We start from the raw sequence: 20492 nt of genomic DNA on the forward strand, positions 1-20492 counted from the left end.
GGAGGCCGAGGCAGGCAGTTCACCTGAGGTCAGGAGTTCAAGACCGGCCTGGCCAACCTGGTGAAACCCTGTCTCAAAAAAAATTTCTTTTTAAAAAAGAGGTCTTGACATCCTCCTTGGCTCCGGCAGCCACCTGCGCTCCCGCCGCCACTGCCGCTGCGGCCGCCTTGCTGCTCAGAGCTGCTGCCACCCCTCGGGCCAAGAGGTTTTAAAATGGAACATTTTGATGCATCACTTAGTACCTATTTCAAGGCATTGCTAGGCCCCCGAGATACCAGAGTAAAACGATGGTTTCTACTGGACAATTATATACCTACATTTATCTGCTCTGTCATATATTTACTAATTGTATGGCTGAGACCAAAATACATGAGGAATAAACAGTCATTCTCTTGCTGGGGGATTTTAGTGGTGTATAACCTTGGACTCATGCTGCTGTCTGTGTATATGTTCTGTGAGTTAGTAACAGGAGTGTGGGAAGGCAAATACAACTTCTTCTGTCAGGGCACACGCACCACAGGAAAATCAGATATGAAGATTATCCGTGTCCTTTGGTGGTACTACTTCTCCAAACTCATAGAGTTTATGGACACCTTCTTCTTCATCCTGCGCAAGAAAAACCACCAGATCACGATCCTGCACGTCTACCACCACACCTCAATGCTGAACATCTGGTGGTCTGTGATGAACTGGGTTCCCTGTGGCCACTCTTATTTTGGTGCCACACTTAATAGCTTCATCCACGTCCTCATGTACTCGTACTATGGTTTGTCGTCCATCCCTTCCATGCGCCCATACCTCTGGTGGAAGAAGTACATCACTCAGGGGCAGTTGCTTCAGTTTGTGCTGACAATCATCCAGACCAGCTGCGGGGTCATCTGGCCATGCACATTCCCTCTTGGTTGGTTGTATTTCCAGATTGGATATATGATTTCCCTGATTACTCTCTTCACAAACTTCTACATTCAGACCTACAACAAGGAGGCGGCCTCCCGAAGGAAAGACCACCTGAAGGACCACCAGAATGGGTCCGTGGCTGCTGTGAATGGACACACCAAAAGCTTTTCACCCCTGGAAAACAATGTGAAGCCAAGGAAGCTGCGGAAGGATTGAAGACAAAGAATGAAACCCTCCAGACCAAGTCATCTGATTGTAAGCACAATATGAGTTGTGCCCCGATGCTCGTTAACAGCTGCTGTAACTAGTCTGGCCTACAATAGTGTGATTCATGTAGGACCTTTTTCATCAATTCAAAACCCCTAGAAAACATATACAGATTATATAAGTAGGGATAAGATCTCTAACATTTCTGGGCTCTCAATGACCCCTGCACTAGACTGTGGAAAGGGAGTATTACTGTAGTATACAACACTGCTGTTGCCTTATTAGTTATAACATGATAAGTGCTGAATTGTGATTCACAATTTTAAAAACACTAATCCCAAAAAGAGGTCTTGCTTCTTGCACATGACTTTTTTTTCCCTTTGTCTGGTTTTAACCCAAACATCTGGGTCTGTGTCTCTTTGATTTCCATGGAAATGTTGTGAAAAGAGTTTTCCAAATATAGCTCAGCAGTACGCGATCAGCCCCACAATTCTCCCTGAGAAGCTTTTCTAGTCCCTTACATGGCCAGTGAGACTACAAAATTCCCTTCCCAAAGCTATCTTGGATTTTCTAAAAGTAGGACAGTGGTTTTGGGGGTTATCCACTTTATTTTTTTGCAACTAAGTGTCACTCTGTCACCCAGGCTGGAATGCAGTGGTATGATCATGGCTCACCAAAGCCTTCACTTCCTGGGCTCAGGTGATCCTCAGGCTCCTGAGTAGCTAGGACTACAGGTGCCCACCACCACACCTGGCTATTTTTTTTTTTTTTTGGAGATAGTCTCACAATGTCACCCAGGCTGGAGTGCAGTGGTGCAATCTCAGCTCCTGCAACCTCCACCTCCTGGGGTTCAAGTAATTTTCCTACCTCAGCCTCCCATGTAGCTGGGATTACAGGCACCTGCTACCATGCCTGGCTAATTTTTGTATTTTTAGTGGAGACAGGAGTTTGCCGTGTTGCCTAGGCTGGCCTCAAACTCCTGAGTTCACGTGGTCCTCCTGCCTCAGCCTCCCAAAGGGCTGAAATTACTGGTGTGAGCCACCTCACCTGGCCAAAATAGTTTTTTAGAAATAAAGTATATTAGTCCAGGTGCAGTGGCTCATGCCTATAATCCCAGCACTTTGAAAGGCGGAGGCAGGCAGATCACCTGGGGTCAGGAGTTCAAGACCAGCCTGACCATAATTTTTTCTCTATTGCTTTTCTATTCTCTATTTCATTTTCTTGGGATGCTGAGGCAGGAGAATCGCTTGAACACAGAAGTGGAGGTTGTGGTGAGTAAAGATTGTGCTATTGCACTCCAGCCTGGGCAGCAAGAGCAAAACTCCACCTCAAAAAAAAAAAAAAAGGAAGAAAGAAATAAAGTATATTAGACAACAACAAAGGAACAATTAACTTGAAATATACAATAACTCTGAACTTGTATATACTTAACATATACCCAAAATATACGAGGCAAATTTTAATAAAAATTAAAAAAAAATTATTTTTCAGACAGAGTCTTGCTCTGATGCCAGGCTGAAATGCAGTGTGCAATCTTGGCTCATTGCAACTTCCACCTCCCGGGTTCAAGCGATCATCCTGCCTCAGCCTCCCTAGTAGCTGGGACTACAGGTGCGCGCCACCACGCCCAGCTAATTTTTATATTTTTAGTAAAGACAGTGTTTCACCATGTTGGCCAGGATGGTCTCGATCGCTTGACCTTGTGATCCACCTACCTTAGCCTCCCAAAGTGCTGGGATTACAGGCATGAGCCACCATGCCCTGCTGAAAATTAAAATTCTTAAGAAAATGTCACCAATATATAGTTGTAATGCGGTATATTCATACAATACTCTTAATAATTGATAATAACGGTCCAAAGAAGCCAGAGAGAAGGAAAGCTTAGAGCAGAAGTAAATGAAATGGAGAATAGAAAAGCAATAGAGAATAAAAAATTATGAAATCAAAAGCTGGTTCTTTGAAAAGATTAACAAAATGGCAAAGGTTTAGCTAGATTGACAAAGCCCCCCAAAAGAATCAAATTACTAGAATCAGAAACAAAAGTCCAGATTTTACTATAAACCTTGTAGAAATAAAAATTATTAAAAAGAAATACTATGAACAACTGAATGCCAACAAATTAGATAATTTAAATGAAATGGACAAATTCCTAGGAAGACACAGAATATCAAATCTGACTCCACAAGAAATGAATCTTATGAATAGAGTTTGCTATGGTATGAAGGTGTCCCATACAACTCATGCATTGGAAAATTAATCCCCAAAGCAAGTGTTGAGAGATGAGACCTTTAAGAGGTAATGGGCAGAGCCCCCATGGAATGAATTAATGCCATCACATTAATAGGAGTGGATTAGTTGTCTCAGAAGTCGGTTCCTGATAAAAGGATGGGTTCAGCCTTCTTCTCCAAATCTCTCTCTCCCCCACCACCTACCCCCACCTCTCTCTCAATCTCTCTCTCTCTCTCTCTTCCTCCTCCTCCTCCTCTTCTTTCTGCCATGGGAGGATGAAACATGAAGACCCTGGCCAGATGTCACCCCTCCATCTTCCATCTGAGGTTGGAAGACTTCCCAGCCTTCAGAACTCTAAGAAAAAAAATCTCTCTTCTTCATTAAAAAAAAAAAAAAAAAAACTGAAAACTGGGTATTGAAGAGGTATTTGCACACCAACGTTTATAGCAACATTTTTCACAACAGCCAAAACTTGGAAGCAACCCAAATGTCCATCAGTGAATTAATGGATAAGCAAATGAGGCATGTACAGACAATGGAATATTATTCAGCCTTACAAAAGGAATTTCCTTACAGAAGGAAATTCTGTCATATGCTACAACACTAATCAACCTGGAGGACATTATGCTAAATGAAATAAGCCAGTCACAAAAAGATGAGTAACGTATGATTCCACTTATACAGGGTACTTAAAAGCAGACAAAAATCAGAGAGACAAAGAGGAGAATGGTAGTTGCCAGGGGCTGGAGTCGGAGTGGAACTTGGGAGTTATTATTTAATGGGTATAGAGTTTCAGTTTTACAACCTGAAAAGGGTTATGTGAGATGAATGGCCATGATGGCTATGCAACAGTATGAATGTACTAAATACAACCAAACTGTATATAAAATGCTTAAGATAGTGAATTTTATGTGTATTTCAACCCAGTAAAGAAAAAAAAAATTGGAAAAAAGATAATACTGGGACAACTTGCAAAATTCTAATGGGGTTTAAGGATTAGGTGGCTATTAATGTACCAATGATAATTTCCTAATTTAAAAAACTTTTCAAAAAATTCTGTGGTTTGGGGGACAGAAAAAAAAATTTTTTTTTTGTAATTATTATTTTTTTAGAGACAGGGTCTCATTTTTCTGTCCAAGCTTTAGTGCAGGACTATTCACAGGCATCATGATAGTGTACTGAAACCTTGAACTCCAAGCCTCAAAAGATTCTTTGGCTCAGTCTCCTGAGTAGTTGGGACTACTGGCACTGGCTAATTTCTTTTCCATTTTTTTTTTTGAGACGAAGTCTTGCTCTGTTGCCAGGCTGGAGTACAGTGGCATGATCTGGGCTCACTGCAACCTCCAACTCCCTGGTTCAAGGTATTCTCCTGCATCAGCCTCCTGTGTAGCTGGAATTACAGGCATGTGCCACCACACCCAGCTAATTTTTGTATTTTTAGTAGAGACGAGGTTTCACCATGTTGGCCAGCATGGTCTCGATCTCCTGACTTCATCATCTGTCTGCCTTGGCCTCCCAAAGTGCTGGGATTACAAGCATAAGCCACCACTCAGCTGGGTAATTTCTTTTCTTTCTTTCTTTTTGGGATAGTCTTGCTGTGCCACCAGGCCAGAGTGCAGTGGCACAATGTTGGCTCACTGAAACCTCCACCTTCTGGGTTCAAGCAATTCTCGTGCCTCAGCCTCCCAAGTAGCTGGGATTACAGGCATGCGCCACCACACCCAGCTAATTTTTGTATTTTTAGTAGAAATGGGGTCTGACCATGTTGGCCAGGCTGGTATCAATCTCTTGACCTCATGATCCGCCCACCTTGGCCTCCCAAAGTGTTGGGATTACAGGTGTGAGCCACTGTGCCCGGCCATAATGTCTTGATTTTGATGAGTATTTTGTTGTTATGCAGGAGAATGTCTTTTTTGGTTCTTTGTACTGTCCCCCAATTTTTATGCTCTTGATCATTTTAAGATTAAATATATATATACTATATATATATATATATAGTATATATATATATATATATAGTATGACTGAGGCAAGAAATGTCAGTTGACATTTAGCCTGACAGTTTGTGACTCATGTGCATAAATGATTTTTAAATAATTAATGCTACTGAAGCTAAGTCTCAATTTACCAGGCTGTTGATACCACATAGTGTTTAGTGGATACTTTCATGTTATGTTCAATTTATTCACTCATGTTACACCGCTGTCATGACTAAATCTCAACAAGACAGTCAACCATTTGTGACAGATTATTAAACTATGAAATTGTGACAATTTTCTAGATCCTTATGCAATTTAAATTTAGTAAACTGTCATAATTTTGGCTTTTTGATATTTGTGATACATTAAAGTGAAGGTAATAAAAACACTCCTCAACTTCCCTAGTAATCAAATAACTACAAATGAATCTATTTCCTGTTAATAAAAATTTTAAAAGATTTCTAATATGTAATTACCAATATCTAATAATCAAGGAAATGTACATTCCATCACAATCACAAAAATTTTTAAACATTCTGAGAAAATCAGCATTACTTAATCTATCCAAGTATTTTGAGATGTAAATAGGTAATAAGTCTCAAACTTTAAATTCACCTATCCTTTATGTAAGCAATTCCATTTCTAGAAATCTCTTAAGAGTGAATTACCTTGATTGTTCTTTTTTAAAAAAAATTTTATTATTATATTTTAAGTTCTGGGGTACATGTCCAGATTATGGAGATTGTTACATAGGTATACATATACCATGGTGGTTTGCTGCCTCCATCCCCCCGTCACCTACATTAGGCATTTCTTCTAAAGTTATCCCTCCCTAATCCCCCCACCACCTGCTATTCCTCCCTAGCTCCCCAACCAGACCCAGTGTGTGATGTTCCCTTCCCTGTGTCCATATGTACTCATTGTTCAATACCCACTTATGAGTAAGAACATGCAGTGTTTGGTTTTCTGTTCTTGTATCATTTTCTTGCTGGAAAATGGTAGTTTCCAGCTTCATCCATGTCCTTGCAAAGGACATGAACTCATTCTTTTTTATGGCTGTGTAGTATTCCATGGTGCATATGTGCCACATTTTCTTTATCCAATCTATCACTGATGGGCATTTGGGCTGGTTCCAAGTCTTTGCTATTGTAAACAGTGCTGCAGTGAATATACGTGTACATGTGTCTTTATAACAGAACGATTTATAATCCTTTGGGTATATACCCAGTAATGGGATTGCTGGGCCAAATGGAATTTCTATTTCTAGATCCTTGAGGAATTGGCACACTGTCTTCCAAATGGTTGAACTAATTTACACTCCGACCAACAGTGTAAAAGTGTTCCTATTTTTCTACATCCTCTCCAGCATCTGTTGTGTCCAGATTTTTTAATGATCACCATTCTAACTGGTGTGAGATGGTATCTCATGTGTTTTTTTTTTTTTTTTTTTTTTTGAGACAGGGTCTCACTCTGGCCTCTCAAAGTGCTGGAATTACAGGCATGAGCCACTGTGCATGACCATCAATTTTTCTTAAGATTCTTGACACACACAAAAAGAATTACTTATGGGCATAAAGGTTCATGCAGAAATATGCTCATTGACAGCAACATTATGAGAATAAAGAAAAACTTGAATACAGCATCATGGGATAGTGTTGAGAGAAAGGCTTTCAAGTTTATTTATATATGGTTATATATTACTATATAGTACTAGAATCTGAAAAACACAAAAGTATTAATTAATTAAGAAAAGAAAATGTATATTTTCTTACTATTAAAAATAACTATGTCGGGCCCAGTGGCTCATACCTATAATTTCAGCACTTTGAGAGGCTGAGGTGGGAGGATCACTTGTGGTCAGGAGTTTGAAACCAGCCTAGGCAACATAGGGAGGCAATATCTCTATAGAAAATTTATTAAATAAAGTAAAATTAGCTGAGTATGGTGGTCCGTAGTCCCAGCTACTCAGGAGGCTGAGGTGGCAGGACTGCTTGAGCCTAGGAGAACAAGGCTGCAGTGAGCTATGATTGAGCAACTGCACTCCAGAGTAGGTGACAGTGATACCAGTCTCTTAAACAAAACACTAAAACATTTGTCGTGTTTTGTGCTTTATCATCAGTTTTTATATGACTTACCTGCATCTTACTCTACACTGGGATTAGGGCAGGTAGAATAATCGTCATCATCCTCTTTTGGAGGTGGTAACTGAGATTTGGGAAAGTTAACCATCTTGCCAGGCTATGCAGCTTAGTATGCGTTAGAGCTTTGAACTAAGACTATTTCACCCAAATCCAAATCCTTATGGTAACTTTCTTCATATTTTGTTCTTGAAATGTATTGTATTAATATAAATGACCAAATAAATTGTTTCTAGAGATGAAGTACATTTATAAGCTACAACTGATTTTAGTTATTTCTGGGAGGTAACTGAGGTTTTCTTGATTTTCGGCATGATCGTCAAGATGACTACCCTGTTTCTCATTCAGAGGAAAACAACCAAACCATTAGAGATGAGCTCCTAGAATATGGGAGAAAACATTCTTATTCTGAAAATCCTTACTTGTTGGGAGTGATAATAAAAGAGGATATGCATTTCTTTTACTTCATTGATTACCAGGTTCTCCAAAACAGACAGTAGCAGAGTGACCCAGAACATACCGTCAGGAAACTGGTCAGCATCATCATCAAACATGGCTTCCTTGAGGGCTGACTTGTTGAAGGGACTGATGCTATCTGAATAGTTATATGGATTATAGTCTCGAGAGCGTGGAGAGGAGTGAGTAGGCATCGAATGGAGCAATGAAGCTTTATTATCAAGAGCTGTTTGGCTTGAGTCAGTAGCATCACCTCCTGCTCTTGGGTCAGACATCCCAGGACCACCACATATCTATCAATGGGAAGGGGAAGGTACAGCAAATTAACTTATTTTAAGTATCTATTTATATCTATTTAACATTCTAAAAAGATATTTCTCTACTGCTTAAAAGAAAATTTTAAAAAGATAACAATAACCAGCTAAAAAATTTAAGTAATGGCAATCAACATTATGAGTTAAAACATATTCCAGATGTCAAAGCCTAAACTACAGCTGTGAAGGCAAATAAGAACTGTAAAAGAATGCTGCCTCTAATGATTATTAGAGTTCCCTTGCCAATGACTTGATCAGACAATATATACAGTGTGATTACAAGCAGCTTTTCCATGTCAGTTAAAGATACAAAAGAACTTTTATAAGCAACACAGCACTACAAATGGTCAGATTCCATTAATAAGGTAATGGTATATCATACGATGGTATGTCAACAAAGCATAATAAAATCACATTTAAAAAGGCTTGCTTTAAGGGGGGGGGGGAAAAAAAAAGAAAGGCTTAAAAGACCTGAATAACTTTTGGAAGAATGACAAAAGAATTTGGGCACATTACTAAACTTACCAAAATATGAATATATATAATGATACAAATACTGGTATCAAAGTAATTACTGCCATGAGCATCAGCATTACCACCTGCCACTGGGCAACTATGTGCCAAGCCATTTGCTAGGCACCTTACAAATATTCTTAAAATATTTACTATGTACCTATTCTATGCTTGGCATTGTTCATGGCACTGGGAAATACATTAGTGAACAAGAGAGAGAAAGATGTCTACTCCAATGGAGTTTATATTTAATGGAGGGACAGACAATTAAAAAACTTAATAAATGAATAAAGTATATGGTATGTTAGAAGAAGGAATCATAAGTGCTGAGGGGGGAGGATGGGGTTCACACATTAAACAGGGTGAGTAGGGTTCACTGCGAAGCCATTTGAGTAAACACTTGAAGGAAGTAATGGAATTAGCCAAGGGGCTATCTGGAGGTAGAATGTTTCAGGTAGAGAAAACAGCCAATACACAGATCCTGAGGAAGGAACATGCCTAGTAAGTTCAAGGAACAGCAAGGAAGCCAGTGCGGCAGAAGCAGAGTGAACAGGAGGAAACTAGTAGGAGATGAGGCCAGAGAGGTAACAGAAAAAAAGCCTATTGTGTAGACTCTGGTTTTGACTGAGACAAGGACCTCCTATAGAGTTGAGTGAGAGTGAGACTAGTAGGAGGTCAAAGGCATAATCAAGGGGCCAAATTTTAATAATCCAGGTGAGAGAATTGGCGAAGATGATGGTTCAAACCTGAAAGGCAGTGGTGAGAATAGGTTGAATTCTGGATACATTCTGCAGGGGGGGGCCAACAGATTTCCTGACAGATTTGGTATGGAGGATGAGAAAAATAGAGGACTCAACAACTCTTGTCCATGGTTTTTGGCTAGGCAACTAGTGTTGCTATCAACTGAGACAGGGAAAATCGGCTTTAGGTGAGAAGACCAGGAATTCAAACAGGCAGCTGAATGTGAATGTGGAACTCAGGAAAAGAGGTCTGAGCTGAAAAGAGTCATATGATTTACTACACTCACAAGAACTTTCAAGGTAAGCAGTGATATCCCTATTTTCTTAATGAAGACATTGAAACTTAAAGATGATAACCTCATTAGCTAATAACTACCCGGAACTGGGATTTGAACTCACTCTGTCAAAATTCACAATTTGAGTTCCCTACCCTGTACCATGCTGTGTCTGAAAAAAACAAAACCAAACTGAGTCTCAATGAAGCAGTGATTCTTACTAATCTGTTATTGTTACCACATGCAGCCTTTAAGGGTAGGGAAGCTCAAATATCAGTGACAAGCTAGGTTTTGGCAGCCAGTTTACTAGGCCCACCACAATTCAGCTCTGCCAGATAGGCACTGTGAGAAAAACAGCAGCAGGAAAGATGGCAGGAAGGCAGAGGAAGGGGCCCTTTAGAGATGTGCTGAAGCACTACAATGTTCTGCAACTTTGCGAACACCGAGAAACAATTAATTCCACAGGAACTGGTGGGATGTCTCATTTTGTGAAAAGTCTCAGCTGTTAGAGAAAAGTCTAAGAAGCAGCAAAGTAAAAACCCACTTTGTGTATAATAGCAGAAGCAATAAACTAAACAATATTCAAATGTGAATAATATTAAATATATAAGAATTTGTAGGTTATAACATTCTTACTTCAGTGTAATGTCTTGTGATTTAAAAAATACTTTGAGAGTCAGTTACTTGCATGTTAAAAAAATAAAACATTTGGCACATTAACTAAAAAAACGAAATAAAACACATTGTTATCTGGAGCCACATAAACTGATGATACAAATTACTATCACTACACCTAATGAGAAAAAAAAAATTCTCAACTCCTTAGGTATTCTTACAAGACTCACTGTGATCTGGCCCATGTTCCACTCCCCTTTTCCTCTCATAATGCTCCAACTACACTGGTTTTCTTCCTAGTCCTCAATTGTACAAAGCTTGTTCCCATCTAAATGACTTAAGATTTGCTAATTCTTTCACGGAATTCTCTGGATTTTATGTGGCTTAATTAGATTTCAATGCAAATGCTACCTTTAGAAAGAGGTCTTCTCGGACCACAAAATCTAAAATAGACTCACTTTCCTCCAAAGCACGTTCCATCTTAAAACTCTATAATACTCATCTCTATATGACAATCTAAAAGGAATTTGAAGGCAGTGATTTTGTCATATAAATCTAATGCCTCAAACAGTGCCTGCTATGTGGTAGATACTCAGTAAATACTTGCAGAGTGACTGATCCCCAAATAAGTACATTCAAAAATGACAGAAAGCAACTTTTAATTTAAAAAATTCTTAATGAATAATGAAATAATCTACAAAGTAAGGTTACTAAAATACTCACTGAATCGCCATCATCTTTTTTAGAATCCCTTTTCAATGGCTCATTCATATCTTCTTGGCTACGGAAGCTGAAATTCTGGATTGCTTCAGTAACACCTCTAAGAGAGCTATAAATATCTTCAGAGTTCATATTTTCTGTGTCATAATCAAATGCACTATGAAAAAGATGATAGTAATTTTCATTTAGGTGTAGTTTTAAAATACAAACACATTTGGGGAAATTATATAAGGATATTTACAAAGACAAGATTAGAGAATGTATATTCTCCAGAGCATAATTAGCAAAACAAAAAATAGCAGCTATATATAGTTAAAGTACACGTCCCTTTGTCCTTCCACCAAGGACACCTTACAATTACTCTAGAATGCACAAACCTTAATAACTGGTTTGTGTTTCCACCTTCAAAAATGTTCTGATTAACCATAGGTCAGAAAACTATGGATGGCTTGCAAGCCAAGAATGTTTCTTACATTTTCAAATGGTTTTAAATTTTATTCATGGACACTAAAATTTAAATTTTATCTAATTTTCTACAGTTTTTCAAAAGGCCAGGAAAAGGAAATAAAATTTTAGTCTACTAAGGAGTCAAGAATGTCATTTGAAATTCAGCTCATGCTTGAATCACACAAGTGTGTGAAAATTATACACATCTTTTATTTTGTATTAAGGATCAATCTCTCAGTCATATTTTTTCCTCAGAGGTATATATTCACTATGTACTTATGATATATATGTTTATACATACATTCATATATAAATATAATGAATTTATATATATATATAAAAATTAGATAAAATTTAAATTTCAGTGTCTATAAATAAAACTTTATTTAACATGGTCATGCCTATTTATTTAGGTATTGTCTATGGTTATTTTTTATTTCTATTGTTGATGGTTGTTTTCATACAATAGCAGAGTTGAGTAGAGACTCCAAGACCATGACTCAAAAGGCCTAAAATATTTACCACCTGACCCTTTACAGAAAGTTTGCCAATCTCTTTGATTAACTCTCAATAATGGTACTGCTTGAAGAAGAAATAAATATATTTTAAAACAAATTTGTAAGAAGTGAGAGGATTTTTAACATTGAACATAATTTTTTTTAGACAGAATTTCAGTCTGGTTGCCCAGGCTGGAGTGCAGTGGCACAATCTCAGCTCACTGCAACCTGTCTCCCAGGCTCAAGCGATTCTCCTGCCTCTGCCTCTCAAGTAGAGGCTCCTGCCACCATGTCCAGCTAATTTTTTGTATTTTTAGTAGAGATGGGGTTTCACCATGTATATGGCAGGCTGGTCTCGAACTCCTGACCTCAGGTGATCTGCCCACCTCGGGCTCCCAGAGTGCTGGGATTACAGGTGTGAACCACTATGCCTGGCCAATTTATTTTTTTTAAGGGACAGGGTCTTGCTGCTGCCTAGAATGGAGTGCAGTAGTATGACCATAGCTTACTGCAGCCTTGAAACTCCTAGGCTTAAGCAATTCTCCTGCCTCAGACTACCAAGTTGCTAGGACTACAAACACATACCATCATGCTTGGCTGATTTTTAAAAATTCTTTTGTAGAGATGGCGTCTCCATATGTTGCCTAGGTTTATACCAAATTCCTGGCCTCAAGTGATCCTCCTGCATCGGCCTCCTAAAATGCTGGGGTTTCAAGTATAAGCCATTGTTCCTGATCCATAAATGTTATTAACATGAACTCTATAATCAAATGCTAAAACTCAACTGAAGCTGGAATTTAGCTACCAAATTTATCATATATGTAGAATGGAAAACATAGGCTAGAAAATGTTTATAATATATTTTCCTTTCTTAGATGTTGATGTATTATTATCCAATAATTTTAATGAATAACTTGATGAAGCACACTATACTACATGGCTAATGACAAAAATCAAGCTATTAAATATAAATACCAAACTCCTTTTTTTTTTTCGAGACTGAGTCTTGCTCTGTGACTTAGGCTGGAGTGTGGTGGCATGATACTGGTTCACTGCAACCTCCGCCTCCTGGGTTCAAGTGATTCTCCTGCCTAAGCCTCCTGAGTAGCTGAAACTATGGACATATGCCACCGTGCCCGGCTATTTTTGTATTATTAGTAGAGATGAGGTTTTGCCATGTTGATCAGGCTGGTCTTGAACTCCTGACCTCAAGTGATCTGCACGTCTCAGCCTAGCAAAGAGCTGGGATTACAGGTGTGAGCCATCGCACTCAGCCCAACTCCTTTTTTTAAAAAAAACTTTTAAGTTCAGGGATATTTGTTCAGAATGTACAGATTTGTTATCTAGGTAAACGTGTGTCATGGGGGTTTGTTGTACAGATTATTTTATCACCCAAGTATTAGGCCTAATGTCCGTTTATTTTTCCTGATTCTCTCCCTCCTCCTACCCTCTGCACTCTAGTAGGCCCCAGGGTGTGTAGTTCCCCTTTATGTGTTCATGTGTCTTCATCATTTAGCTCCTACTTGCAAATGAGAATACAAAGTATTTATTTGTTCTTGTATTAGTTTGCTAAGGATAATGGTCTCCAGCTCTATCCATGTCTCTGCAAAAGACATGATCTTATTTTTTTTTATGGTTGCTTAGTATTCCATGGTGTATACATACCACATTTTCTTTATCCAGTCTATCACTGATGGGCATTTAGATTGATTCCATGTCTTTGCTATTATGAATAGTGCTACAGTGAACATACATGTGCATGTGTCTTTACAACAGAATGATTTATATTCCTTTGGGTATATACCTAGTAGTGGGATTGCTGGCTCAAATGATAGTTCTGTCTCTAGGTCTTTGAGGAATTGCTACACTATCTTCCACAATAGATCAACTAATTTACACTCCCAACAATAGTGTAAAAGTTCTCCACAACCTTGCCAGCATCTGTTATTTTTTGACTTTTCAATGATAACCATTCTGACTGGTGTGAAATAGTATCTCTTTGTGGGGTTGATTTGCATTTCTCTATTGATCAGTAATGCTGAAGGTCTATGCAAACAATTTTTCAAAAGGCCAGGAAAAGAAAGTAAAATTTTAGTCTACTAAGGAGTCAAGAATGTCATTTAAAATTCAGCTCATGCTTGAATCACACAAGTGTGTGAAAATTATACACATCTTTTATTTTGTATTAAGGCCCAATCTCTCGGTCATATTTTTTCCTCAGAGGTATATATTCACTATTTATTATGTATATGTTTATACATAAAATTCATATATAAATATAATATGACATTTTATATTATACACACAATGAACTACACAGATATTATATACAGAATGAATTATATCTATATAATATGTAATGGATTATATATATATAAAATGTTTATATATCTATAATTTATATAGATATTATGATTTATATATTAATATGATATATATCTATATAGACATAATTCATTACATATATAATGAAAATATTAAGCTGACAGATAAAACATAAAAAATAAATAGGGACGGGTTAAATATATAATGAATATATGACATATTACATATGTAATTCATTAAATATAGTTATATATGTAATTCATTAAATATAGTTATATATGTAATTAATGATAATATATATCATAATAAATTTATATTTATTTACATATATAATAAATGTCATATATTCATTATATATTTCACCTTTTCTTATTTGTTATATATTTTCATGTTTTGTCTGTAAACTTAATTTTTCAAATTCATCATTATAATTGACCTCATCAGCACTCATACTGAGTAGTATAATGTAACTGAAAGGCATAATTTACAATTTACTGGATTTATATAGCATTTCTGAGAAATATAATTATGCCATTTAATATAAACAGTAATTTATTTTAAAAAGTTGTCACATTTTCTTTCCACTTATTAAAAAAATTCCATATCCTATGTATTATCATTTAAGTAATTTTCAAATAAACTTCAAAATTTTTTAATTTGCTAAGTTTCTACTTTTCTAAGACCTTTCAAGTCAAGTGGGAATTGACTGGAATTATATTAACGCTTGCTTTTTAATAATGGGAATTTACAGCTGGGTGTGGTGCTTCATGCCTGTAATCCCAGCACTTTGGGAGGCTGAGCCAGGCGGATCACCTGGGTCAGGAATTTGAGACTGGCCTGGCAAACATGGTAAAACCCCGTTTCTCTAAAAAATACAAACAATCAGCCAGGTGTGGTGGCGTGTGCCTGTAATTCCAGCTACTTGGGAGACTGAGGCTGGAGAATTACTTGATCCCAGGAGGTGGAGGTTGCAGTGAGCTGAGATCACACCACTGCACTCCAGCATGAGCGACAGAGTGAGACTCTGTTTCAAAAAAAAAAAAAAAAGAATAGGAATTTACAAACACAAACTATCATGAAAAATCATCCTTTTATTACCTTGGAGATAAAGTATTCTGTGATGTATTGGTAGGAGAAGTAAGAGGACTGGACCAGTTAGCTGGTGATCGTGGTGTTGGTCTTGTCAAAGGACTCCCCATGGAACTCTGATGAAGGGAGTCAAAGAAATATTAACATATTACAAATAAGTTCACTTAAAAAAATTCTTAAGCCACACAAACATTAGGTTGAACCACAATTAAAGGCCATATTTCCAGGTCAATATTTTAAATATTCATGTACTTATGTCTGGTTTCCACGGGAAAAAATTTCTTCCTACTTAGTTACATAACTCTTTAGTCTTTTTCTGTTCTCACCTACTTCCTGCTCTCAAATATTATCAACATCCTTTCCCTTAAGGATTCAATGATATCCTAAACTAGTACTTTTAAATTAGCTTTCTGTTATGAGCTAATTTCCTTCTTCTAACCATTACTAATACTCAAATTTTATTCCTCCTTGACTTTGCTTTACACCAAGGGAGTTAAATCTGGTCATATTATTAATATGTCTATTTTTAAGATATAATGACATAATCCTTACTCCTTTTCAAAAGATGACTGACTCTGGTTCACAAGAAATTGTTTTAGGATTACTTGTAACCCTCCTCAGACTTTACCTTAAGCCTGTCATCAGTGCATTTCCTTTGTTTGCTATCAAATGTCTCTCTTTAATTCTTTAGTTCAATTCTTTAGGCATATTACGTAAATTACTTCATACCAGTAAAAAATACATACATGTATATACAAACACACATATATACATATATCATTTCAAGGTTCCATTTACTCAGAACTTATTTCTTGAGTCATCCCCATTAGTCCTCAAATAAGAATTGGTTCAATTAAAGAGCATGTCCTGATTCTAATGGCTTCCAGCTGGTGCTCTCATCTATGTTTTGCTCATGTTTTGCTTTTCTTGTTCATGCCCTAACCACCGTTTACCACCATCCTAATCTATACAAATTATAATACAATATAAACAGGACAGGCATAGGGACTCTATTCTTTCCAAGACAATATTTAATTCTGCTCAGGAAATGCCAAATAAAGATGCAAAAATTATACAGTAAGGATCAAGTTTACGTCATATAAAACAAAGCAATTATTGTTAAATCAACCACCACATTATAGAATAGCCAAGAAAGTAAGTAAGAATTACCTGGGTTCCATTGCCAGTGTTTCGAAGGTGATTATGAAGAAGCTTGGTAGCACCATCCTGAAAAGTTTTTGGTAAAGCTCCTAATAACATTGTAAACTCTGGGGTATTGAGTTCAAATAATGATATCAGCACTGACTGTGCTGCCTAAAAAACAAAGGCATATAAGAAGTAGATGAATGCAGTTTTGTTACTCAAATGAGACCATTTTCTACCCCCACATTTCTGTTCAATAGCATGAAGCTTGAGCATCTTTTCCAGGGCAAAGGAAGAGACTCTTATGTGCTTTCAAACTGCTTTGTTGGAAAGATAAAAAAATACTGACCTACTATTTTTTTGAAGGTAAGAAGGGAATATGAAAAGTATAATAACTATAACCTAACAGACAATGGCAAAAGGTAACCATGACAGTTTCCAGGGTTACTCTGTTACATACTAGTACAGTACTTTAGTTTTCCTAGTAAGCAATTACAAGGAGAAGGGATATATATATTTCTCAAAAGCAGTTAACCTAACAAGTCTACAATTTGAAGTTAAAGGAAGTTTGTTCTGTGGAAATGGGAACAACGTAAAGCTTACGTTAAGAAAAGTTATACAATTCTTTTCTGCTTATGAAGTAATCAACTACATTACTTTGAAATTCAAATTATATAGAGAATTAAGGAAGAGAGAAACTCAAATCATTTATAATCACATGACACAAGTATCCAAATCTGCACACTTCATTTTGGACCTTGCTGAACTCACTCTATGAAAAATACATCTGAATATACAACACGAGGGGAATAAATTATGTTATACTGGAACAATGGATTACTATACAACACAGTCTTGGAAGATGGCACAGCTCTCAATGTAGAAATTGAGAAACATCTATTACATACTGCTGAAGACAAAACTATAGGATTACCTCTATAACAGGCCAGGCACGGTGGCTCACACCTGTAATCACAGCACCTTGGGAGGCCGAGGCAGGTGAATCACCTGAGGTCAGGAGTTCGAGACCAGCCTGGCCAACATGGTGAAATCCTGTCTCTACTAAAAATACAAAAATTAGCTGGGTGTGGTGGTGTGTGCTTGTAATCCAGCTACTTGGGAGGCTGAGGCGGGAGGATTTCTTCAACCTGGGAGGCAGAAGTTGCAGTGAGCGGAGACCGTGCTACTGCACTCCAGCCTGGGCAACAGAGTAAGGCTCAGTCTCAAAAAAAAAAAAAAAAAAAAAGAGTGCTAGAATATATACTTTAGTTCATCTAGTTTAGAGATTCAGCTTTATTTCTCCCATAGGGACAGACATCTCAATTGCTCCCAAACCATATACCAATGATCCTTTCCTCGTGAAGTGACACGTCTAATCTCCTATATAAACCTAAGTGTCTCTGGACCTTCCTTCAAATAGGTCTATTTGTCTATTTCTATACTAATTTCTTCATTTATCAGCTTGAGACATTTTCTAGTGATTTCCTAAAACAGATGACGACTTAGGTTCCTTTCAACATCAGCTTTACCTTTTCCTCTTTCTTCTCCCTTACACTAGTCCATTTGTGTCATATCAGACAGCATAATCTTTAAAAACATAATTACTCCGTGACTTAAAAATGTGCCTATGATTTCCACAGTCACATCAGTATTCTTGTTCTTGGAATATTGCAAAATTTAAATTTTGATGAACTCCAACTTACCTGTTTTTCCATTTGTTGCCTATGCTTCTGATACCATATCTAACAATCCACTGCCAAATCCGAGGTCATGAATATTCCTGTTTACTTTTAAGTGTTTTATTTTCCTGTGTCTTTTGAGATAATTATGTGGTTTTTTTATTTTTTCTATTGATATAGTGTATTATATTAACATTTTTGGATGTTAATCTAACCTTGCATTCCTGGGAAATATCCCAATTGGTCATTGATATGGCTTGGCTCTGTGTCCCCACCCAAGTCTCATCTTGAATTATACTCCCATAATTCCCAAGTGTTGGAGGGACCCATGGGAGATAACTGAATCACAGGGGTGGTTTCGCCACATTGTTCTTGTGGTAGTGAATAAGTATCATGAGATCTGATGGTTTAATAAAGGGAAACCTGTTTTACTTGGCTCATTCTCTCTCTCTCTGCCTGCTGCCATCCATGTAAGACGTGACTTGCTCCTCCTTGCCTTCTGCCATGATTGTGAGGCTTCCTGAGCCACATGAAACTGTAAGACCAATTAAACCTCTTTCTTTGCAAATTGCCCAATCTCAGGTATGTCTTTATCAGCAGCATAAAAATGAACTAATACAGTCATGGTATGTAATTCTTTTATATACGTTGCTAAATTTGGCTGGCCAGCATTTTGTTGAGGATTAAGGTATTTATAAAGAGATGCTGATCTGTGGTGTTTTTTTGATGTCTGATATCTCTGTCTATTTTTGGTACCAGGATAAAACTGCTCTCACAGAATAAATTGGGAAGTATTCTTTCCTCTTCTGTTTGTTTGGAAGAATATGTGAAGAATTGATATTAATGTTTGATGAGATTTACCACCAATGAAGCCATCTGAGCCTGGGCTTTTCATTGTGTAGTTTTATTTTATGTATGTATTTTTTTGAGATGGGGTGTTGCTCTGTCACACAGGCTGGAGTACAGTGGCATGATCACAGTTCACTGCAACCTCAACTTCTAGGACTTAAGTGATCTTTCTACCTCTGCCTCTTAAATAGCTGGGACTACAGACGTGTGCCACCACACTCATTTTTGTATAAACAGGGTTTCACCATGTTACCCAGGCTGGTTTCTCATGGGCTCAGACAACCTACCTGTCTTAGCCTCCCAAAGTGCTAGGATTATAGGTGTGAACCACTGTGCCTGGCTTGTGCATAGTTTTTGATTACTAAATCAACTTCCTGTTGTATTTCTATTTATACTGTTTATTTCTTCTTGAGTCGGTTTTGGTAGTTTGTATCTTTCTAGAAATTGTCCATTTCATCTAAGTTACCTAATTTACTGGCATATAATTATGCATAGTATTTCTCTATAATCCTTTTGTATAAGCTCAGTAGTTACGTTAAAATAATTTTTAAGTCTATAAATCAAATACATACATACAGATTTTTAAAAACAGTTTTAGGAAACGTTTTATAAATCTTAATTCCCTTTTTCAGCTCTCCAGAGTTCCCTTTTGTAATGCTTGTTTTTAATGATAGGATTGACAGACTTATACAATTATTTCTTCATTACTAGCTTGAGACATTTTCTAGTGATTTCCTACTAGAATAATGATTTATGTTTCTTTTCATTTCTTTTTTTCTTTTGAGTTGGGAGTTAACTATCATCCAGGCTGGAGTGCAGCAGCATAATCATAGCTCACTGCACCCTTGAACTCCTTGGCTTAAGTGATCTTCCTGCTTCAGTCTCTTGAGTCACTGGGACTAGAGGCATACACTACCATACTCACCTAATTTTGAATTTTTCTTTTGTATAGATGAGGTCTTGTCATATTGCCCAGGCTGGTCTCAGACTCCCAGCCTCATGTGATCCTCCCAAAGTGTTGGGATTACAGGCATGAGCCACCACACCCAGCCACATTTGTAATTCTAGTAATTTGAATGTTCTCTCTTTTTAACCTGATACATTTAGCTAAAGGTTTGTCAATTTTGTTGATCTTTCTTAAGAACAAGCTTTTGGTTTCACTGGCTTTCCCACTCTTTGTTTCATTAACTTTTGCTTTAATCTTGATTATATCCTTCCTTCTGCTGTCTTCAGGTTTAGTTTGCTTTTCTTTATGCAATGTCTTATGGTGGTAACTTGGATGACTGATTTGAGAGCCTTCCTCTTTTTATTGTAGGCTTAACAGCTATAAATTTCCCTCGAAGCACTGCTTTAGCTTTATCTGATACATTTTGGTCTTCG

The 20492-nt window shown here is 37.3% G+C and overlaps 2 protein-coding genes across 52 annotated transcripts in view; one reads left to right on the top strand and one right to left on the bottom strand.

Moving 5' to 3' along the window:
* Positions 1-20492, bottom strand: part of CLASP2 (cytoplasmic linker associated protein 2) — a 246743-nt gene that overhangs the window by 43167 nt on the left and 183084 nt on the right. For all 50 annotated transcript variants that reach the window (XM_035278616.3, XM_035278611.3, XM_035278606.3 and 47 more), the window contains 4 exons: positions 16612-16755; positions 15451-15557; positions 11087-11240; positions 7971-8199 (listed from right to left, as the gene is read on the bottom strand). In XM_035278616.3, the coding sequence (XP_035134507.1) occupies positions 7971-8199; positions 11087-11240; positions 15451-15557; positions 16612-16755 (634 nt within the window). The remainder of the gene's footprint in view (positions 1-7970; positions 8200-11086; positions 11241-15450; positions 15558-16611; positions 16756-20492) is intronic.
* Positions 146-2462, top strand: LOC144579957 (very long chain fatty acid elongase 5-like). 2 transcript variants are annotated; one of them, XM_078354517.1, is made up of 2 exons: positions 146-718; positions 832-1336. In XM_078354517.1, the coding sequence occupies exons 1-2, from the start codon at positions 214-216 to the stop codon at positions 1203-1205; spliced, it is 879 nt and encodes a 292-aa protein (XP_078210643.1). In that variant the 5' UTR covers positions 146-213; the 3' UTR covers positions 1206-1336. The 2 variants fall into 2 exon arrangements, with proteins under 2 accessions (XP_078210643.1, XP_078210642.1); XM_078354516.1 differs by having other exon boundaries at positions 146-2462.

This window comes from Callithrix jacchus, chromosome 17 (genome assembly GCF_049354715.1).
Source record: "Callithrix jacchus isolate 240 chromosome 17, calJac240_pri, whole genome shotgun sequence".
Classification (NCBI taxonomy): Eukaryota; Metazoa; Chordata; class Mammalia; order Primates; family Cebidae; genus Callithrix; species Callithrix jacchus.

Coding starts and splice junctions, on each gene's coding strand:
- LOC144579957 (XM_078354516.1), top strand. CDS start 214: ATGGAACATTTTGATGCATCACTTAGTACCTATTTCAAGGCATTGCTA.